General features: G+C 41.0%; 1 protein-coding gene across 4 annotated transcripts in view; it reads right to left on the bottom strand.

Annotated features, from left to right (window-relative positions):
* FILIP1 (filamin A interacting protein 1) overlaps positions 1–24,010 on the bottom strand; it is a 106,564-nt gene that overhangs the window by 20,281 nt on the left and 62,273 nt on the right. For all 4 annotated transcript variants that reach the window (XM_030447073.1, XM_008490611.2, XM_030447071.1 and 1 more), the window contains exon 4: positions 23,394–23,572. In XM_030447073.1, coding sequence (XP_030302933.1) covers positions 23,394–23,572 — 179 coding nt within the window. The remainder of the gene's footprint in view (positions 1–23,393; positions 23,573–24,010) is intronic.

The raw sequence follows: 24,010 nt of genomic DNA on the forward strand, positions 1-24,010 counted from the left end.
TGCTGCCCCAGCAATGTTGTACACAAAGGATGTCTCCCGGAGCCCTCACCTGAACTCTACACTTACACCAACAGCCATATTAACTTGGCCCTCCAGCAACTGTTAATGTTTCACTCCTCATTCCTCAGGGACCAGAAAGAACAGGAACTGGAAAGAAAAGCCGTAAGAAAAGAGAAGGAAGTCAGAAAGCAGAACACAGGATGCAGTAGGTAGGGAAGGAGAAGGCTGAAGAATGCATTTGAAAACACGAATTGCATAGGATGTGGGAGTAAGAGAATAGTAGGAACCAGCGGGAGAGAGAAAAACAAACAAACCTTACAGCCAACCTTGCTGGGTCACAGATTATTCTCAAAAAAATCTCTTGAGGTTTGGCAGCTCTTTGGAAAGGACTGAAAAGGCATGCTGGTGGATGCCTCATTATGGGTCAAGTTAGAATGTCAAAAGGTAAAAAAACGACCCGCTGCCACTCACAAAGCATGCACTTTTCACACTGAAGAAGGGAGTTTATTAGCATGCAATATATTCTCCTGGCTGCTCTATCACACTGCTTCATACAAAAGTTTCTGTTGCAAACTCCCTCATCTCCCCCAGGCTACATTTTTAAATAAACAGCATGCATCCTCCCACAGATTATTATTTGTCGTGACAGAAACGTGTGCCCTAACCTGGTGGTGCTCTAAAAGACCCATCTCCCAAAGGATAAAAAAAACACATTACCGCTGTCACTGCCTTGCAGAGAAGTCAGCAGTGGGGAATAACTAGCCCAGCCCCTCTGGGAAAAGCAAAAATAAAGCACTGTAACTGTGCCAATGTGTGGAGGTGAGTTTGCTAACTTGTCTGTGTTGAAGAAGGTAGGAAACGCCATGCAGCATTTTATCCTGCCTCAGCTTTTACACAGTGGGACTACCCAACATTTGACAAGTGAACTTCCACAAAAGATACTTGACAATACTTTTCCATGTCCAGGGAAAGGGCTTCTAAATTATGGTTCTGTGAGAGATGGGTGGGAAATCAGCATCTAAATCTGTACAGATGCCAAAGTAACAAACTCTACACCTTTTCAGTGTTTCTTCTAAACACTAAAATAAAGCCAAGTTTAAGCTTGCTTCTCCTTTTCCATCCACGTGCAACTCTTTTACCTCAGTGGTTAAAGTGGAATTTCAGCAGAATTGCAATATGATGCTGTCCCTTCTCAACCCTTACAACTGATTTATTATCAGGCTTCTTCTCTGACTACTGCTGCTAATGTTTGCTAAGTAATGCAGACCTGCATGGGTGCCAATGCTACACTAAAAGTACCCCAGAGAACATGGATCTTCAGCTTGTTATCCAGGGAAACTGCACTCTGGACTGTCAAGAGGGTGAAAGGATGTTTGGATCAAAAAGAAAAGAGGAGAGCTGTAACAACAATACACAGGGCTAGATACAGCTAAAACACTGACAAGCCCAGAGTTTGGGACCCTCAGTCCAAATGCCCCTGTACTTTTTGTCCCAGTTTGTATTTTTTTAGAGAGGATGGGAGAAATATCTTGATAAAATTGGACTATCTGCATTCATCAGTAAGTCTCCAGCGTTCATCATAGAGAACACAGCATGGAAGCAGGCAGATCTGCTCAGGTTCCTTGTGGAGAGGGGTAATGTAGTGCCTGCTTATCTGTGGAAGGCACTGCTGAGGTCTGTGCAGCACCTCCTTTCCTCACAGTTTACCATACATATCATGTCAAAATATGCAGCTTGAGTCATCCCCATCTTTTGCTGTCACCAACGTCCAAGTAGCCTCTCCCTCTCCTTGCTGTCTGTCCCTCCCACAGTATTTGAAGGCCAGGTGCCCTACAGCTGTCCAGTGTTCAAAATGATGACACTACCCCTTCATAGTAAGTGGGAGAAATAAAACAGCAAACCCTTTTACACATGACTGTGTGAAGTGTTAACCACCTCAGTTACAAACACCCCAGGACAATGTTGTTCCCTGATTTTGTACCACAAAGGAAGATGCTTTTGACCCTAACTTGGGTAGGACACTGGCATGGTCCCTGCTGCATGCGGGAGCTGTGTCTCCTGTATCCCTCTACAGCCTGCAGACAGATTTTTAACACACATGGAGCAGCATTTAGAAAGTTTGGAAAATAAACTTCAGATCATCAAGTCCAACCATAGACCTAGCACTACTAAGTCCATCAATAAACCATGTCCCTAAGTGCTTCATCTACAGATCCTTAGATGATTCAACCATTTCCCTGGACGGCCTGTTCTTGATAACTCTTTTAGTGAAAAAAATGTCCTAATATCCAAACTAAACCTCCCTTGGTGCATCTTGAGGCCATTTCCTCTTGTTCTATTGCTTGTTACTTGGGAGACCGACACCACCTTGCTACAACCTCCTTCCACATAGTTTTAGAGAGTCACAAGGTCTCCCCTCAGCCTTTTTCTCCAGACTAAACAACTCCTGTTCCCTCAGATGGTCCTCATAAGACTTGTGTTCTAGACTCTTCATCTTTGTTGCCCTTCATTGGATACCTCCTCATTGTTGGACTGGATACCTCAACATTCGTCTTGCAGTAAGGGGCCCAAAACTAAACATGGTATTTGAGATGCAACCTCACCAGTGACAAATACAGGACAATCACTTCCCTAGTCCTGCTGGCCACACAGTTCCTGATACAACCCAGTATGCTGGTGATGTTCTTGGCCATCTGAGCACACTGCTGGCTCATATTTAGACAATTGCTGATCAACACTCCCAGATCCTTTTCCTCTAGGCAGCTTTCCAGCCACTCTTCCCCAAGCCTTGCATGGGGTTGTTGTGGCTCAAGTGCAGGTCTGGCCATTGGTCTTTATGTCTTTTGCTATCATTACATTCCTGTGCTTCATCCTACCAGTCCTGACTTCTGACTTGTGCTGGATTAACTCTGTTGATTAACCAACAGGATGGTTTAGCAGTGTCTTTAAGGCTGATCAATTCATTGAATCAATAAAGCTACAGACTTTGCTTAACCACCTACATTTTTTTCTTGTTTTATTCTGCATGTACAAGTTCACTCACTAAGATGCAAAGGAGAAAGCACTATGCACCATTTTCAGTGTCTCTTCACAGACCAGAGCAAGAATTAAACATGAGTTATCACTTACAGGTGGAAAATATTTTTGTGTTTTTGAAACACACTGCAGCAGTTTCATACCAGATCTCCAATGGACATTACTGGACTTCAGAAGAAATTTATTTTATTTGTAAATGGTAAAAGCTGGTAAAAGTTGTAACTGCAACTAGACCTTAGCTTAGCAAGAACCATTAGTTCTTGCCTACATTTGCAACAGAAATTATGAACAGTGGTCACCAGACATTGTCTTGCCTTCTGAAGGATCATAAACTTCATGACTATATTTGGAATATACCAAATGTAGCAAACTGTAACTATAAAAATCATGCTTAGCACTGATAGCTGATATGAAAAGCCATTACCCAAAGTGGTTTACAATATTTTGGAAAATACAACCAAGTTTCAGTTATCAGGGGAAAGATGCTCAGTGATTTTGAAAAACCCAACTCTCCCTCAAACAAACCCCATTCACTTCAGAATGCTTTTAAACAGAGCATGCAAATGTGAAAAGCCCCTGAAACATTTATTTACTGAAAACTATACTGATGTTTGCACTGCCCTTTCCACTTGTATTTCTACCAAGCTGAGAAAACATCACAAATGCTCACACAATCTTTTCCACTTGTAGTGTATAAATGGGTATTAACTTACGTGAGGAAATCCTTGACAGGGCAGGGTAAGGCAGAGGGTGGCCTGAAAGCATGTCAGCTGCCCCTGCAATCTGCATTCATGTGAACATTTTGGTACCCCATTTCAGCTCTGTTGGTCTGCTTTAGCTCTCTGCTCTTCAAACAGACCAAGCCAAGCTTCCCAAGGTGTCTCCCAGTGCTTAATGAAGCCATCATGTAGAGGCCAGACTGAAGAGAGGTGGAGAGATATTTTCCCTGCTACCAAGACAGTGGTAGCAGAAGGAGCAGCAAGTAGAGAAGGATGGGATGGAGGAAAGAAGGCAAGGTCTCTGGAGAACCTTTTAACTCAGTTTATTCACAGTCTGGAGGTCCAGAGAGCTCATCATTGCTGCTCTAGCACAAAGCCATCTCAGACATCGTGCTCCTCTAACACCCTGGTTTTTTCCATTTAAATTCCAAAAAAGTTTGTTGTGATGGGATGTAAAGACTTCTGTCCTATTTTGTAGATGACCAGTAGAGTTCTGAGAAGCACATTAGTGAGTACTTGGTCACTCAAAGGCTCATCTGACCAACAGCATTTCCACCACTCAGCAGTCCCAAGGAAGCACTGGGAAAAGAAATGCCTTCACAGGTTCATCTTTCCACTTCAGTCCTAAAGAGTTTGCTACTGCATATGCAGAGTTAGAGAGACTGCACAACTTTTTAGTGGTCGCTAGAAGCTGCTGCCCATTATGTGATGGGAGAGGCTGTTCCCTAGAATCTAAGGACAATGAAAACCAGCAAGAGGTGGTTTAACTTAATAAAGGAGTTCCCTCTTCATTTTTTTCCTGTTTAATGTACAACAGCTGATTTTGAAGTTTATTTCTAAAACCACTGGGAAATCCTCCATCTGTCAGGACTTTTTCTAAGTCCTTCCATGTTTGGAGCCAGGATGAATTTCACTGATTCTGAGCACTTAAAATTTCAGCTAAAATCAGAGAGCCAAAAAGTGGTCAGCCTCTTTAGGAAGCAAAACCCATCAGGCCTAACACTGGGCAATGAAAAATTAGGTAACAGTTTCAAATCAGCTTCGGTCCTTCCCTCATATTCATTTCAACTGAGAAAAGAAAGATGTAAATGAGATGCCATGGCAAGAAAAAAGAATAAGGCAAGGTAACTCTGTTACCTTCTCCTTTCTATCCATTACACTTTAAAGGCAAGGAACAGAGACAAATGTTTGAATGACCTTGCTACAGAACTTCTCAAGTTGCTGTTCAGTTTGTCACGGGGTCAACTCTGAAAACAAAAACTTGTGAAACAACAGTAATTAGTTCTAGTGACTGTAAAGACAAATTTTGTGGCTACCTGCTATACAAAGTGTAAAAAACCTGTATATTCATCATTGCTGAATTAACTTTTGAGAAGCAATTGTATCAAATTATAATAAAATCAAATTAATAATCTTGTTTCTTCAAAGCAAATTATACTGTAGGAAACGTTCTCTTTACTTAGAAGGATACATTGCTTTTCTTACACATTTATCCTTCCTCCTTGTTTTTAACTTTGGTTTTGCAAAAATTAAAACCCAGTTTGATGAAATTGTTAATTTCTGTTAAAACTGTCTTATTTCAACTGAACAGTGACTAAGGGCAGTATTTTGGAATAAGAATACTTAATATATTCAGTGTTTCACCACCCTTCCAGCACTTCGTTCACATAAGCATTAGAAATCTTCCTAATAACAAAACATGACCAAACCTGCTTCAGGCTACAAAACAGGGCAGACACTTTTTGCACTCCCCCAATTAAGACATCCACATCAGTCTCTCAGGTCAGAGGATGGGAAGGGGAACGAGCAGAATGCACGCAGACAGCATCCGTGAGAAAAGGCAGCAGCAGCGCTCAGCTGAGAGATGAAATTTGCCAAACCTGTCTCCGAGCTGCGGTTATCCTTCCCTGACCCTCCGGTTCGCTGCCCGGGAGGGGGTAGTCCGCAGCACAACCCTCCACAACACCACCACCACCCCCAGATGCACCTTCCAGGGCTCCAGAACCAAACATTTAACATTAGCTCAGTTCAGCCCCGTCCGGTCCGCCTGGAGCCAGAGCCGAGGCGACAGGAGCGGGGCTGCCCCGGGTCTCCCAGGCATCCCGGACCCTCCATGAGCATCCCGGGTCCCCCCCAGCCGCAGACCCCTCTCCAGCCTCCCGACGGCGCCTACGCAGATGCTCGGTGCATTCAGTTAACCCGTGACGTGCACACGTAGAAGAACACTTAGCACTGCTCAAATAAAAAAAAATTTATAACAAAAAACTGTCTTACCTTATAACTAGACTTTTTTTTTTTTTAAGCTACTGAAAAAAAAAAAAAAAAAAAAAAAAAAACAAAAAAGAAAAAACCAAAAGCTAATTAAGAAAAAGCAAAAATTCGCAGCCGGAGTCGCCCGGCGCCGTCTCGGCCCCTCCGCCGGCGGGAAGCTGTCCTCACGCCGCTGCCGTGTCCCCCCTGCACGGTAAGGTGACCACGGCTGCGCCCACCGCCGGGTCCGGGCCGGAGCCGGGTCTGGGGGGGCCGGGACCGCGGCGCTGCATTGTGCGGTGCCTCCCGGGGCAGGGGGAAGGGGTGGAGCCGCCGCCGCGCCTCGGCGGGGCAGGAGGGGTGGAAAGGGTTCGGCCGGTTTGGTGGGTCGCTTCTGCACCCTTTTCCCGGAGTTTATTATTGACAGCCCCCTCTGGGCTCCGAGTTTATAGGTGAACGATTAAATAGAAATAATTTGATCGCAGAGAACCCTGGTGAATTGCTTTCGCTTAACTGCACTAGGATTCACAACAACGATGCTTCCCAAGTCGGAGCTACCAGTTCATTCCACTGACTCAACTAAAGAGCCTGTGGCTTTTCTCTTGTCTTCCTGATGTTTGAAGTGACAGTACTAGTACTGGTAAGCATCTTAAAGAAAGGCATCAATACACGAAGAAAATCCCCTGTGGATTAATAGACATGCACCTTTGGTTTTGAAAATTCACCTATAGTAGCAAGGCCAACTGCGTGAGGTCTGGAAAGCACCAATTCTGCTAGCTCCCTGCATTAGAGATGTCCTAGATCAGCCCTTTGGTTCCTGAGCTAAAATAAAATAAAATAAAATATAAAATAAAATAAAATAAAATAAAATATAAAATAAAATAAATGCATATTGCCTCTATTTGCTTAGTGAGTCCCTAGATTGCCCACAATCACCTTTTCAGTCTTTACTAAGGAACTAGAAACTCCCCTTCCCTGCATCTTTTTTTCCCTACATCTTGTCCTTCCCCTTTTCTTCCGTCTTCCGCTTCCTATTCACTGTCTTCTTTTTTGGAGAAGCCAGTAATATCTAAGAGCACTGAAAGTGTGTCATGGCAATTATTATTATTATCCACAATACGGACTAGTGTGTGTGACAGTTTTTGGGAGACTATCTAATTTCATGGTCTTTCATTATTTTTCCTAATGACACCCACCTCATTCACCATTCAGGCTGAACAGTGCTCATTTGAAAAGCCACTGGATAAAATGATTGATTTTACATTTTTCATTCAAGGCCCTATTTACCACAAAGTCTTCAGACTTTGCTGTAAACAGAATTGCACATTTCTGGGTGGGAAATGAAAGCACAAAGGGTCTCACTTGTACACCTGCTCCAAGCAGGTATATAGGATGGGGTTTGCAGAGCTCTGGGAGGTGGGTGCTGCATGTGATCACAGCTCTGTTTGCCTCCAGCCCAGCAGAAGATGCTCCAGACTCCTGTATGTCAGAGCCTGGATTTCCAATAAGCTCCCCAAAATGGGAATCAGTCTTAAGAGTGAAAATGTTCAAAACTCATGTAAATTAGCTCTGCAGAATTCACCTAGAGCCATGTAGGAAATCCATCACACCAACTAAACTAAGGTGGGTCACATTTTCCAAGGGAATACACACCGGCCTTAATAATTCTCTCCCTTTTTTTTTATTCCTCTACCATATTTACTAAATACTTTCCAAAAGATGAAGTCCTACAGAGCAATTGTTGCCTCATGTGAGCAAAGCTGATGCATCTCTGCATGTTTCTAATTTTCCAGTGACAAAAGAAAGGTACGGAACTTTTGTTTGATTATGCAATTATAAATTATCACGTGCATCAAGCAGACAAATGCTCTGCTTAATCTGCTTACAATGTCTTTCACAATCCTAATAACTGTTTTGGTAGGGCTATGCATTCTTTAAAAAGAGAAAAATGCATGCACAATGGCAAAAACCATTGAAATGTAATGATGTGGCATTCTTTAGCACCTACCGAGATTGTCAGAAGAGCTTAGATCTTTTAGTTTGCATACATAAAAGCCTGCACCTGAGTTAACACAGTAATTGATATCAGGTTCTTAGCCTTCATGCAGCTTGATACTAGAAGGGCACAGAGCACTTTGCAAGCAAATTTCAGAACTATCTACTGATAGGCAGGTTTGCCTGTGATTAGCAGCTGAGAACAAGACTCTGCCCCCACCAGTGCTGCTGGCTCTGCTGAAGGATATCTGGTCACACTCCCATCCATGGCCTTGTAATGGTTGCACAGCTTCTCCCAGTTCCATTGCACCCACTCTTCAGTTCCAGGCTCCTGACCTCAACACTCCATATCCAGCCCCCACCTTTCTCAAATCCACAACCCTCCTAGGTGTCCTCTCTTATCTGCTCTTCTCTGATCCATGATACTGTGCTTGGACCAGGCTGGAACTGTGAGGGACACATTTTCCCTCATCTATGTTTTCATGGTCTCAGTTCAGAGCAGAAATTTCAGAGACATTGAGAGGATCTTAATATTTATATAAGAAAGCAGCTGCGAGTCTGTGTTGCAGTGAGCTTTCTGTAGATGTGATGTGAAGGGTTCCAGGACAAAAGGGACAACTTTTGTCATGAAGTCTGACCACTCAGAGTGACAGCAGCTCTGCAGCATGCTCCTGCCCACACCACAGACTTCAAGGCATTACCTCTACTACTACAAATTTTGCAGCAAAAAAACCAGCAGACAGAACAACACTGTGCCATGAGAAGACCAGAGGGTGACTGGGGGCATTGCCAGCAGCCCATCCCTGGCAAGGGATGGGTTAGTGCCCATTGGATGCCATAGAGCTTGCCCCAGTTGTACCACCAGCACTTTGGTGCAAGCAGAGTCACAAGGAGATGTGTGCTCTCCTGTGGAGGGTGCTGCATCATAAAACCACAGAATTGTTAAGGTTAGAAGGAACCTTGAAAATGTCTGGTTCAGCCCCCCCCCCCACAGATCCAGTTAGAGTGAGTTGCACAGGGCTTGCTCTACCCAAGTCTCAGACCCCTCCAAGGATGGAAGCATCAAAGCCTCTCTGTGAAACCTTTTCCAGGGCCTCACGTTGAAAACCCTCATGTTTTCAACCTCATGTTGAAAAATTTGTACATACATCACATCCACTGCCTCATGATGGTCCCCAGTGGTACTTGTTGTCACAGATGATCCCCAGAGGGGGCTTATTCCAAATTTGCAGCTCCTACAGTGTACTCTGCAACTTAGAAATAAGAGCCATGGGAAGGTGATGTAGAGGTACAGAACTTGTCTGGAGTCAGCAGAGTACTGGATGCAAGACATTTTAGAGAAAGTGCAACATGGTAGTGGTGAGCTTACACACACTACACTTGCTGAGATACGTCTGTACTTCCATATGTACCAAACCTAATAATTATTATCCATCACCAGTCCAACTACTCCAGGTACACACCACTACAACAGTACCAGAGGACATCATTTAGGATGGCACAGCTAAGGTCAAAGAGACCCTAACATTTACAACTTTTACTGCATAGGAGTCAAATTAAGTGTATATATAAAAATATAAAGGTACTCCTTATGTTGTTATTTCTCAAGGGTATCTTCACTTTCAAGTCACAGTAAGGGCTGAAAAAATCTAATTTACTCCTGAGGATTTCATTAATGTTTTGTTTATGCTTTCATTGGAAGTGAAGCAGGCCAAGAAATGCATTTGTAAGGCAGCACTAGCAATACTGTGAGACTGGATAAGAAAAACACCAAGAAATAAAAGTGAGGGAATAGATGGGAATCCCAAATTCCAACTCAGTTCTCAAAGTCAGAAATCATTACTTCTGGCACACTTTTCTGCTATAGAGGAGAGTAACTGGGAAGCAAAAGATGGAATTGGTTTAACTATTTAATGATGTGCTAATAGACTACACATTTCTTTGATAAATTGCCCTGTTTAAAAATTCACTAAACTCCGTGCAGCAATGGATTTCTCTTCTGGATCTTTGAGACTTGTAACAAATGATTGCCTGATGATAAAATTCCCTGTAAAGAGAGCTTTGTAACCCTTCCAGCAGACTGCCCTGCTCTCTGTTGGCTCTTTATCTTCAGTGCAGAAACATATGTAACATTTACAGTGAAGGCAGCTCTTGCAACTATTTCCAAGTTCTCTAACATATTACAAAAAAGCCCAAATATTTCTGTTTGTGCAAAACAAAACTTTTCTTTGATTTGTGTTTCCTTGCATACATGAAAAAGTACACTGTGTTGCTCACCAGACTTAATTTTATTGTTCATAAAACCTTCAAAGCATTGAAAATCTTCCATCATTAAGCTGATTGTTTTTTTTCCTTCTTTTGGTAAGTCAAGCTCCTATGGTAAGTCAAACCTGTCCTCTGCTTTCTACTTAGCCAGTTGCCTACTCTGAGTGTAACAAGTATTAATGAGTCCAGCGGCATCTTGATAGAACATGAAAACTTTGAATGTTGAAGGAGAGGAGAGGCTGATTTTAATTTGCTGCTGAAGATATAGTGAACAAGGTGATCCACTGGGCCTTCTGGAGACAAATAAATAATGAAGATAAATACAGTAAATTTTTGAAGCATGACTGTCGGAAAAGGCTGAGAAAAAAGACTTCAAGTTGGACTCTGTGCTGTTATATCTCAGGCAATACATTTTATATGGCATACGTCATGCACACTAAAAAACTTCATTTGGTGAGCTGAACTGACAACTGGCTTTGTTCACCTTTGCTCTTATTTGAAACAGGTTGTTCTGTGCAGCTGTTAAAGAAACTGTACACATGCACATACACGCACACGCTTTTGTACATGGGCTTTTTTATTACTCCTCAGATCTTTCTAAGTAAGTCATGCTGCCTAGTTTTTAAACTCTTTTTCTCTTTGCAGCATGAAAATTGCTCTACCGTAGGATCCACTGCCTTTTAAGGAAGCATGAGTGAAAGTTTAACAAAAGTATTTCTGGCTTCCCACTTTTTTTCTCTCTCTTCTGGCTTTCTGCTTTCTTAACGCTTGTGTGTGTCGTTCTCGGTATGTGGGAGAGCTCAGTATCTCCAATACTGGTAGGACACATTGAAGTGAAAGTGATCACAGCTCAATTAGGACCCACCTATGTCAAGGATACTGTTTTATAGTATGACTTAATCATTATTTTGTGATTAAGCACCAACAGTGTCATGGAAGTAGGCTGTGACCCTTTCACTAAAGCACCTCTGGAGCCAGGGAGGGAGAGGTGTCCAGGACCACATGGCAGGATGGTTCCTTGCTGCCCCCATGGACCTGGCTGCTTCACACATCTGTGCTTTGTCAGAGCACCCCACTGATACCTCCTTAACCTGCTATGATCTACAACCTTGTTTTTCTAAATTAACTCACTTTTGATATGCTAGATGTTCATGTGGAAAAATGATGTGGAGGGGTAAGCTCAAGGCTTTGAGAGCAGGGAGAGCAGTGCCTGTTTGAAGCATACTGGGAGAGACATAGTCTTTTGGCAGTATCTTGACCTTTCCTGCTCAAGCTGGATCTGGGACATGAATTAAGCCTGAGTGACTTTCATCTAAGTGCTTTTCACCTCTGTTGGCAGCTGACTGTTGTTTCTTCTTCTGCTGTCTCCAAGCATGGGTTTATAGAACAGAAATACTCCATCTAGAGATAAGGGTCACATTTTGAAGTGTGACAATAAGCAAGTCATTGAGAACAGTGCTGAATATTTCATTACTGGAAAATCAAAATCAAGGCAGAGTTACTTTTTTCCCCTGAAGTATATCGTCTGCTGGTGCAAAAAAAGTTCTGGGAAGCCCCAGTGCCTGTGCTATACTGCATCAAGCAACATCAATATGACGCCTTCTGCTCCAATTTTGCTGGATTTTTCTTTATATGTCTTCTGTTTGCCGTTTGGTCTCTCTTCCATATTCATCTCTTCACCATCTTTCTTCCCCCGACATCCACCTGGCAGGCTCTACAGCACTGTATTTTCCCCAACGTGTAGCTCCCCTCAACACTCCCTCTGTTCTCATTTATCTTTTAATTCAGATTCACTTTCCATATTCTTTGTCTTGTGGTTGATATCCCCTTCCTTAAAAACAAAAAACAAAAACCACAAAAAACAAAACCAAAAACCCCCTGCATCTTCACTATTCATCATTCTTTACCTTCCAGTTCAATCGATTCAGTTCTTGCCTTGTTGCTTTGGCTCCTGCTGACCTTTTCTGGACTTCCATTTAATAATGTTTTTAATTGAGTGAATTAAACAAATTGGCAGAAAAAAAGGAGAAGAGGCACCAAAGAACTGCTGCTCTGTTTTAGCATAAATCAACACAAGTGACAATGCCTGGAGCCACCATGACTGGGTCTCAAACACGGGAGAAATGTTCAAAAAAAAGAGGAGAGTGAAGATCTTAGAAATTTGGATTTAAGAAGTACCATCATTCGTATCATTGCATGCATTGGGCTAGTCAAGCATGGACAAGTTCACACAGCTGTACCACAGCAATACAGTTTGAGGGGAAGAGTCTGCCCAAGTGGAGTGAATATAAAAACTCTATCTCCCTCAATGCAGAGCCTTTTATTTTCTTAGAAATACAGGGTATGCATCCACTGTTTTACATTATATTTGCCCACCTCAGTCACAGCTTGACATAAGGATAAGAAAATACACACCTCTAAGAGTGGAGAAAAGTAAATAATCTCATGAAGATTCCTGCCTGAATTTTAAACATGACTTCCTGTGAGCACCATATTCAGTGAGCTGGCAAATTCTGAATCCTCAGAAAAACATTCAAATGCTGCTAAAGAGCAGTCAGTAGCTGCTTTTATGAACTGAAAAGAGACTGGTAGATTTTAACAGCTTCAGCACCAAGTAATCCTGTCACACCCCATTCTAATATTGCAGGCCCAGCTGTCAATCTGAAAGGCTATGAGGATATTTCTGTTAACTTTCATACCAGGACCATCAGCTCTTGCCCTGAACACAAAGCACACATCTGACCACCACATCCATCTCATGATCCCACTTTTTTTTTTTTTGCTAGTGCTTTTTGCCTCTGTCTTCTAGAGGTGTACCATAAATGGACATCTTCCCTGCCAAAAAACCAAAATAAAACAAAACCAAAAAATCCCAAATAAACAAACAAAAAAATTAAAACCAACAAACAAAATCCACCACAACCCTGAAAAACAAACAAATCCCCATAGACTAACACAAAGCTTTTCTACCACTGCAGATCATGCAGTTCCTAGGATTGCTACTTGCATTGGAAGATTTGTGTCTATTGAGAGACGTTTATAGAAGAGACTCACCACACTGTACACCCCATGTACACACCCTGTACCCCACACTGTGCACTCATCCAGAGGATAAACTCTCCCGAGACTGGAGCCTAATATTTTAATGTCCTACTTGTGGCTGCTTGAACAGGATCCAGAAAAAAAAAATTCACATAGATTTCTGGAATGCAATTAATGAAGAATTTAAAAGAAGGATAAATTTTAAAAAACCCAGGCCAGCACACGTATACATGTGGATGTTCATAGGCACATGATTTTTTGGCAGATTTGTGTCTTGGTTGTCCAAACTTGCTGTTGCATATCCTCAGAAGTCCCACTGCATGCCTGAGTTGAACACCATTCTCCCACCTGAGGTTATTTGGGCCTCACGAGACACATAACTTTACACACAGAAGAGTGAGGGGCTTGTTCTGAGCACTAGGGACACATGGGCTGACCAGAGCCATTGCAAAAGGACTGGAGCCATAGGTGCTTCCATGCTAAGAAAGAGTTGCAAGGGGGCTGCCTCTTGCACCAATGCATGTGAGCTGCATTAGTTGTTCAGGGAATGAGATTGATTTTATTTCTCTCCTCAGTCTGAAATAGTATCAGTTTGTATTAACCCTTTCCAAGATGATGTGCTGACCACCAGCATGTTTGAAGGGGGAAATGAAAAGCACCCAGATGGAGAGGAGGCAAGGAGAAACCAAACCAGCTTCACAAAGTGAATTAGAAAATTCACAAAGTGTGAATTAGAAGATGCTCTTCTTGCCTTACAATTTCTTTCTACCATGTCTGTGTGGCCTTCTGCATAGCTGCAGGGATCATTCTCCCTGGCACTGTTGTTTTCTAATCAGGTATTTGGTTGTCAACTGTTGACTTCCACTGAGCATCCTTGCTTACAAATCATTATTGTTTTTTGAAATTCTACAGTGACATAAGCACAAATGATGCCACACACAAAGACAGGCAAAATCAGTTTGAAAAAACTTAGAGCCTCCTGGGTGGAATCAATAGGCAGTATTGATCAAAAAGTAATTCAAAATACAAAGGAGTTATTTGGCTGTAAAGATTGTGTAAAAATACCATTATTATAAACAGAAATGAATATAGAAGTTTCATAAAAATATAGTAATACAGGAAATAACTATTGATAAGTTATTTTGCTGGAGATAACAATGCTATCCAGGAGCTATAACTCCACTCAAGAAATTGCTGTTTATAATACATTTAAATACATGTATATATACTTATATGGGTACAGACACGCACACTATTTTAACATTTTCAGGGTTCCCACCCTGGTTCTCATTAACCCCATTAATCAAGAAGAGCTCTATTGACTCAGGCCTCAGAGATCATCAAGTCCCTTGATCCACTACCGTTGCAGTTACCAGACCATGGCACAGAGTGCCACATCCAGTCTCTTTTTAAATATCTCCAGGGACAGAGAATCCACTACTTCCCTGGGCAGCCCATTCCATTGCCTGGAATCGCAACAATGCCAGTTTTTTGTTCATAAAATTCAGTGTCAGGTTGGCATTTTTATTGATGAGTTATTTCTGAAGACCTGAAGAATCTGGATGCAGGGAGCTTAGTGTGCTAATGATGGACACAAAGTAGCAGTGCCCGCAGCCAAAACCCATTTGGACCAACAGCACATAGTCCCTCAGGTAAGGACATGAACCAGACAAACCAGGACACATCCTTCTCCATGGCAGGATTAGCAAGAGCTGTGTGACAAATGCAAATGGCAGTGTTTTATCCTTCACACCACCTTTTCACCAGTATGCACAATGTTTTGCTCCTACTGGTTTTGGAAACCTAGGCTGTGTCCCTGCCAGTCATTTCCAGAAGTAAAAAGTGTTGAAAGTGATGCATAATTTTAAAACAATTCATCTAGGAGAAGCTTGGTGTTTAAATGATGAAAGAGAATACATTCATCCCTTTCTAATTCCTCTAAAAGTAAACATGTACACAGAATTGTACAGGAACTTTAAACCTGTGATGTGTATTTGTGTAAATTTGTATTTATCACCAAGAGAGACTTTTTCACCTATGACATAATCAGTATCATCAGAAATGCAATGCTCATGGCTACACTTTAGCCTCATTTTCTGCTCATTTCTTTATCTTTTCTCATTAAGGTATCACATATGCAGCTATAAGATTTACACACATAACCTATGAGAATTAGGTTAGACATTAGGAAAAAATTCTTTAATTTGAGACACTGGACCAGGTTGCCCAAGGAAGTTGTGGCTGCCCCTTCCCTGGAAGTGCTCAAGACCAAGTTGGATGGGGCTTTGAGCAACCTGGTCTGGTGGGAGGTGTCCCTGCCCATGCAGGAGCATTGGAACTGGATGATCTTTAAGGTCCCTTCCAACCCAACCCATTCTATGATTCTATGATGTTACTATTAATCACTCCCTAATATAAGCAACTGGATAGCAGAGCTGTGTAATTGATTTTCAGGTCCAGAGCTGAACCAAAAATTCAGTAATTACCAAAGGGAAAAAAATAGAAAAAAGAAAAAGCTCTATTTTTCTCTCTCATTCAAGTGAAAGTAAGTTACAAGTGGATTTCAGTGAAACATTTCTTAATCTTGAATAAGTTCATTTCCATCTTTGTCATTTTAAGAAAAGCAGCAGATAGAGAGGACCATATCTTGGCACTATTCACAAAACCAGGAAGAAAAAATTCCTCACTTTTTTGGAAGAGAGACCTGGCCCAGTGAATTCCTGAGTCTGGGAGAATTTGAATATCCAGGCACCGACTTACAAGATTTTCACCCTTTTGTTGAAAAGAATTAAAAAATTATGCAAGTGACTTGTAAAAACTGAACTATTTTACGCAGGCAGAGTGGGAACAGACATGCCAAGAGATCCAAGGACACAACCAAGAAGGCCTTCTCCCCGAGAGATGGGTTCAGACCCCAGGTGGTCAACATTAGGACTGAAAGTCTCTTAGGGTTCAGGGTAAATGACACCAAATAACAGGGATACTTGAAATGTTTTTTTGACTAGCTGGTCTTATGAATTAAGCCACCAGATTTTATTTGATTATATTTATAATAATAATATTAGACAGAAAATGGCATTTTAAAATGTTTTTAAAGAAATTAGTCAAAAGACTATTTCAGCACAATATTATAATCACAGGTGCTTTACAAATATGTGCTGCATTATGCTTTCTGCATTTCTTTCCTCTCGCATTTGCACAAGCTTTGACACATTTCACGAGAACATTTGGCTTGGATTTTTGCACCCCCTATTTATTTCTTCTGCCTTAAGATTTTTCCATATATAAGCTTTAAAAAGAAATGAAAACTGAACTGATGCAAAGATAAAACTCATTATTGGTAGACTCCACTGTTGGTGGAGATAATGCAGGAATGAGAAGGGTTACACAACTTAGCACCCTTTTGGGAAAAGATAGAAAATGCATCACCTCTGTTTAGGGTTAGGAAAACTTTTATATAGCTTCACTGATTCAGAGTAACCCCCCAAGTGAGATGACATCTTGAGGGTCTTCACACAACTTAGTGGAAACTATTTGACCAGTAAAACAGATCTTGAAAATTTGAAGACATTAATTGAAAGTTAAGTCACATGCTTAAGTCACATCAGTCTGTAAATCTCTGCACAGGTAAACTGTTTAAACTTAAAGCAGATATCCAACGTGTTGAAGTTTAAGTGCCTATTAGGATAAATTTCTACTTGTAAATAAGTGGCATCTATCTAAATGTTTTAGAAATTCAGTGAAACCTGTCAGTTCAACTGAAACCTGTTTCTAATCTTCTTGAATGAGGAAGCAATTTTCCCTACATGACCCTGATTCAGTTCTTGTTTTCTTTGCCTAAAAAAAAAAAATCACAACTTAAAAAGATGGCCTCAGTAGAGCTGTGAACTGATACTTATTTCAGTAGTATAATAACTCTGAAACATACCAAAGGCCCCTTAAATGTTAAAATTGTTACCTACTGCACCCTGGACAGAGTTTGGGTTCGTGACCAGATTTTGAATGAAGTCATTTTTTCCCCCTGTCTGACCCTGGGAGCATTTGAATTGATGATTTTAGCAAGCAAACTTGCTAGGAATAGTGAACTACATATAGTTTTGTATAATAATTCTCTCTCAAGGGCCATGAAGCTGATGCCTACTTAGAAATAATTTTGGAAGAATAGCTGAAACAACACATCATGCCATTTTATATAATCCCAGAAGTGACTGAAAGACTGGACAGTTTTGAGGCCTATTCAAGTGTGAAGAGATGGATTTGGATTAGTCCCAGCTCATGGCAAGCCTCACATTGTTTAAGACTTGCAATACTTTCATTTTGTTTCTCCACAGTCCAACATGGCTTTTTGTTCTCTCATTTTTAAATTACCTTAGGAGCCATTTCGTTAGAACTTGGGACCAGATTCATTAGTTAAAACATAAACTTTGAGCAGTCACTTCCCTGCAGTGAGATAGAGCTGTAAAATGGGACCTGCAAAATGGATGATCTAGAGATTTACTTAACTGTGCAGAAATGGTGTTTGCCATTTTTTCATTTATTTATTTAATGGATTACTATGCAATTTGTGATCTGTGATTCTGTGAATAAATTACATGGACAGAAAATAGCCAGTGTTTCCACACCATGCAGATAGCATGTTAGCCTAAAAGAAAAGACAAAAAACTTTACTGTTGTCCTTGACTTCTACATTATAAGATTAAAATTTAGGGATGCACTTAACACAGAGAGTGACTCAGTGCTCTAATACAGCCAGTAAAGGGTGGCAAAATGAGTAACTGCTATAGGCAATGGTGGATTACCAGAGTCCCATTAGGCTGGCTCTTCCTATTTTTGGGAACTAGGACAAAGACACGATCACCACAAGAGAAAGGTCAGAGTACAAATATGGCTAAGAACTCTTGGAGAAAAAAAAAATGTCTGTAAAGTAACCTGCTTTCCAGACGTTAAAGGAATCACCAGATTACACAGTCACAAATCAAAATCTGTGTTATATGTTTGCACTGTACACCTCACCCCCATATCTCTGGGGCTATTCTTACCATGGAATTTGGCCTTAAACTGGTAAATGTCAGAGATTTATTATCCTTGAACACCTCATACTTTTTGGCTTGATTGTTCCCTGAACAAGTTAATTGACTGATGCATACTCTGCCCCACTGTCTTCCTGCCAGCTTTTTTATTTTACAATCTCCATAAAAATCAACAGAAAATGCAAACTGGAAAAGTAATGCACACAAAATCTCCAAGCTGTGTCACATTTCAGCCTTTACACTTGCTTGGGTCCATGAAATAAAGGGAAACAAAAAGGCAAGCACTTCCCAATGAAAGGCTTGGTGCTGCCGTCTCGTGGGAAAAGGGGGAAGGGGAACTCTGGTAATAAAAGCAGAAAGGCAAAAAGGAGGGGGGAAAAAAAAAAAAAAAAAAAAAAAAAGATTTAAAAAACTTGCTAACATCAACACTCTCATTTTCATTTCAAGGCGGCTGTGTTCTTTATTGCTCACAGATCAGTTTCCTTTGCAGGTGATTTGGGCCCAGAATGACATCACCAGCAGAGCAGCCAAGAGCATCTCAGTGCCAGGATGACCCAAGCCAAGAGGAATGTATTATCACAAACCTCCAAGGGACTTGCCAGTGCATTCCTTGCTGGGGGTGCTGTGATGGGGGAGGCAGAGAGGAGACAATTTTACATGAAGACTGAAAGGAAACTTTGTGGAGGAAAGATCTGGGGTCACAGTCCCGCTGTCTCCTCTAAGCAGATCTAATTATGGCAGTGTACTTCAAAAAGAGGTTTTAACTAAAACCAGATTTAGCAGGGCACTGCTTAGGAAGTACAGACTGAATCCTCAGCCTTGCCTTTGACAGCAATGTGAATGCTTCAGTGCACTGGGAACACTGTTGCTGTGGTTCTAAAGAATAATTTGAAGCTGCAGTAAGGAAAGCAAGAGCCAAGTTAAAATCCTCAGAAATTCAATGAGATTTTAAAATAAAATGTGTCTAAACACAATATCAATGCTTTCAGACAAAGTGTACTTAACATTAGATACTGGGTATGTATTTACTGTCACATAAGTCTCAGCAGTCTCAGGGATGGTGCTGGAAATTATCAGATTACTCTCAGAGCAGATGCATAGATCTCCCTTAACCAGCTCCAAAAAGTCCTTCTGCTACATCACACCCTCTATTTGTCTATATATGCAAGAAACTCCTTCCTCCCCACATTTTGGAAGGCTTTGGGGTTATTTCTGCTGTCCAGCCTGCAGAACTGGCTCTGTGGTCCTCACCACAACCCTGTTTCTGAACCATTAAAATCAGTGGGCGCTTTCCAGCACTTTTAATAGCACCAAATGTGCTGTCAGCAAACTGGATTCAAACAAGTGTACAAGAAAAATTGTCCAAAGACTAGCACCTTTACAAATGTCAGGATTTTAAGCCTCATCTCTTGGGTTGACCAAAAGGTCAAAGCAGTGCCAAGGTTACACAGAGCCCTCCCTGTTTGCACCAGAAGAAAAAGCCCAGCTGATCAAATGAAAAATTTATGTTATTTTATATTCAAAACTAAAGAATCTTTCTCCTTTCCTTTATTCTTTCCTTTCCTTTCCTTTCCTTTCCTTTCCTTTCCTTTCCTTTCCTTTCCTTTCCTTTCCTTTCCTTTCCTTTCCTTTCCTCACCTTTCCTCTCCTTTCCTCTCCTTCCTTCCTGTCAGTGCTGTCAGTGCAGCTTCAGTCAGATGCCTCATTCTCTACCTGTCAGATCTGAGACTCATTACCCCACTGCCTGCCACCAAGGGTCTCTTGAGTTTTTTTGACTCCTCAGACTCCTCAGGAGGAAAATGACTGATTTTGCACTCAAAATATGAGATGGCCAAGGACAACTGTATGGGACAGGAAGAGTGGCTGAGGTGGGCAAATGTGATAAAGGGGAATTTTGTTTGAATGACAAAAATGGAAAATACTGTTCCAAACCTTCCCATCTTTGGATATAATTATAGTATACTATAGGGAAATTTACAAAACACTTCAGTCACCATGTCTGTAGAAGCACCTTCCACTAAAATTACCAGATTTCTTTCATCTCTGACTGGCAAATGGTTCTCACTTCTCTTTTCCTGTAACAAGCCAACCTTTTCCACAACCTTTCTATAGCTGAGGTGCACTTGGTGTTGCAGAGCCAACACCAACAGTCAGGGCCTCCATTTGCCTCTCCTAGCTGTCTACATTTTTAATATCCCTGTGTACAACTTTCTCTTTTTTATACTTTTCATGCATAACTATTCTTGACAAACTCTGCTTTCCTTCTACTTCCTTCCTCTGCAAGGGTGACCTGATAATTAGTCCCTCATATGGGCCATTTGTTTTCACATCATGTTGTGGATGGATTAGAGATAATGTATGAAAGTGTATGCAAAAAAAGTATTCCAAAATAAATACATACAGAGAGTGCTAGACATACATTAGAACCAAGTCATATTTCTGCTCTTAAAGAATTTCCATTTTTATATTGTTCAAACTTTCACAGGACAGCAAAAGCAGATGTGGCCTCTAAAAGTTGGTATGGACATCAATACTTAGGAAAGACTGGTGAAAGACTGTGTGCACAAAAATTACTGAAATTACTTAGAAATGGGAGAGAAATTATTACTGCTTTCATTGTACTAGACTGCTGCGAGATGGCCATCCCACAGGACTGTTCTTCCTCCAGCTCACCCTGTCTCATTAATATTATAACTGTGAGGACAGCAGAGTGGCTGACAGGCAAAGTTCACCTCCATGTCCCTTTTGTTTTTCATGGAGACTGCAAGTCTGTCCAGCTCTTAATAAAATAACCCTCAGGCCTCAAAGCACCACAGTAAAACAAATCATATATACAGTGATACTTATAAAACAAAAAGGTCTAGGCAGGACCCTGAGAAATGCTTTTGAGAACACCAGTTCTCTGTCCTAATATACAGATTAAGTAAGTATGAGGTTGTGGGGTTTTGTGGTGTGTTTTAAGCTCTGCAACTTAATCTTCTTACTACAAACTCTTTTTGACAAAAATCTATTGCTGATTGCCACTGTGGGTTGTTCCTGAGAAGTCATTCTATCACCCTCTCTTTCTCCATGAATATAGACCTTAAATGTTACTACTTCCATTTTTTAAAACCTACAAAGATGTGGGTGCAGCCTCAGTTTCATGTGCACTCAGCAACCAAAGATGAGGAGATGAGATCATTTAAGACTATACACTAATGAGAGGTTTCCAGCCCATTGTGATCTTGCCAATCTGTTCTGAAAGTGGTCTAAAAGGCAGGCCCTGAAGAGGCAGGGATGTGCATGCAGGTTTTCTAAGCTAAGCTACGTGCCATGTTCTCTCTACTTGGCTGTTACTAAACTTCAAATGTATTTTCTCATTAGTGCCTTTGAAAAAGTAGATTAAATAGCAAACATCAGGTTTTGCATGTCATTCAACATAAATCAAAAGGACTTCAGCACAGCAATTCTTCCCCTGCAGCCATCAGTAGAGTCACTGTCCACTAAAGACAATGGATTTAGTTGCTCTTAAATATCTGCTTTCAATAGATGTTTAAACTCAAATTCTCCTTTTTTTTTTTATTGCTGTTTTTCTAAAAATTGTAGAATATAGAAATACAGAAATTTAAAAGTCACAACAGGAATACGAGCAAATGTGCACAGAGATGAGGTTTGATATCTCACCAGTAGTAATGTGAGACAAAGATTTTAATCAATTTGTTGAAGGAAGTCTGTTCAAAACAGCTCATAATCTTAATCTATTTAGTGGCCTTCATGAGCTGAGCTGGAATAGTAAGGCAACAATTGACAAATCAAAGTTAATTTAAAATGCAAAGACAAATGTGAATAGTATTTTACTACCACTTTTGCTTTTGTAGTATCTTAGTTGCCTGTATGACCATATGTACACAGATAATAAACACAGAGAAAAAATGGCATCCATGAGAATCAAATGTGAAATTGTTCCTTAGTTGGAATTTTTTAAAATTTTCTGCTAAGAGAATCAAATTGCTAAGATGAAGAAGCACTTTTGTTCCTTTAACTTTTCTAATCAATCCAGGAAAATTGAGAGACAGAAGAACAGCAGCTATTAAACCAGGAAATATGGTTACTGTAGCTCATGGGCCACCTTCTCAAATCTGGCACTAAACTGAGCTCAGGAAATACACTAAACAATTTAGCTCCTAGCTTTTTGTAAATGTCTGCCACCAGACTGCGGTTTCCTCAAAAGCATTTTTTCTTTGAACTTGCCTTAAGTATTTTCCTCAGAGCCTTTTTTTTGTTTTGTTTTGTTTTCTTTTGTTTTGTTTTTCTTTTTTTTTTTAAAAAAAAAAGTTCTGCATTTATTTCTAGCAGTTTGGTATGAGCACAAAAATTTGTATTCAAAGACTGAAGCTGTCTCTGAGTGAACATACTTTACCTGAGGTAGGTTCTCTTTCTTTTCTTAGCAATTTGGAGAACTAATTACTGCCACAAGGAGGACAAAAACTTGAAGAAAACCTTGGAGCATCTGAGTCTGAGAGATAACCACTGCAGACACTCCATTGCAGACTGGGCATGCTTTATAAATCATGGAAGTACTTTCTTCCAGGGAAATACAGATCTTGCCTGAGGCATGCATCTTCAAAAGTATGAAAAACAATGCAAGCCTAAATGCAAAAGGCATGGCAAAGTTGCTACCACTTGTTTGCCAATATCCTAATTTGTGTTGTGGTTTTCCTTACCGTCTTCCTGCTGTGACAAACAGTGCCCCATCCTTCACAAAATGCAGTGCTTAGCTAAGCAAGCCAACCCCAAACTTAGCCAACATAAATAATATCTGATCAAAAGTTACCATGAGGTGGACCCAAAACAGGCATGAGTAGTTTAAAAAAAAAATTTCTTAATTCAAGCACACACTGTAGGAACATCCAGCTCTAAATTTGCAAAGTAATGTCCTTACTAATAAAATGAGGGGACTGATATTTACACATGAGTTTAATGCCATTTCAACACAGAAAATACCAGACCATGTCACTGCTGAGCCAGCAAGCACGGAAGCACTTGGGATACTTTTTGCACCACCTCAGATACTCACCTCTCCCTCTCCTGTTCCAAGAGGTTGGTAAAGTCATCACTCTTGTTCATGTAATCTGTATGTTTATGTTTCTCATTTTCTAGCTCATAAACTGTGCGGCGGTGGCACTTCTCTGCCAACAGGAGCTGTTCCAGCATGCGCCGATACGTCTCTTTCTGCTTTTCTTCAAGTCTGTCCAGCTGGATTGTAGGAAAGGAGAATACACCATTTTATAAGTTTCCTTGCTTATTTGATCTGTTTATTAACCACAATGTTGTGTTTGGTAAATGCAAGTCCCACCATTTTATGTCCTGGGCTTTACATAAAGCAGTGACTAGAAGTAAGTGTCCGGTAAAAGTAATGATTTCTTGGGATGGTGTGTTTGCAATAAACATTTGCACAGCTCTCACCTACACAAAGGACAGAACTTTGCTTAGTTTTAGGGTAACAAATAATCTTGTCGCAGTGCAGAATTTCCCCTGTGGTGAAGTGCTGCGAATGCTTTCCTCATTTCAGATGGGGAAAGCTGTAGCAAATGTATCCTGATACATGCCCTCAGGCCCTGGGGCCCTGAGTTCACACACCTATGTGGGCACTAGACACCTACATGTAGAGCATAAAGTGTAGAAGCAGGACTC

This window comes from Calypte anna, chromosome 3 (genome assembly GCF_003957555.1).
Source record: "Calypte anna isolate BGI_N300 chromosome 3, bCalAnn1_v1.p, whole genome shotgun sequence".
Taxonomy (NCBI): Eukaryota; Metazoa; Chordata; class Aves; order Apodiformes; family Trochilidae; genus Calypte; species Calypte anna.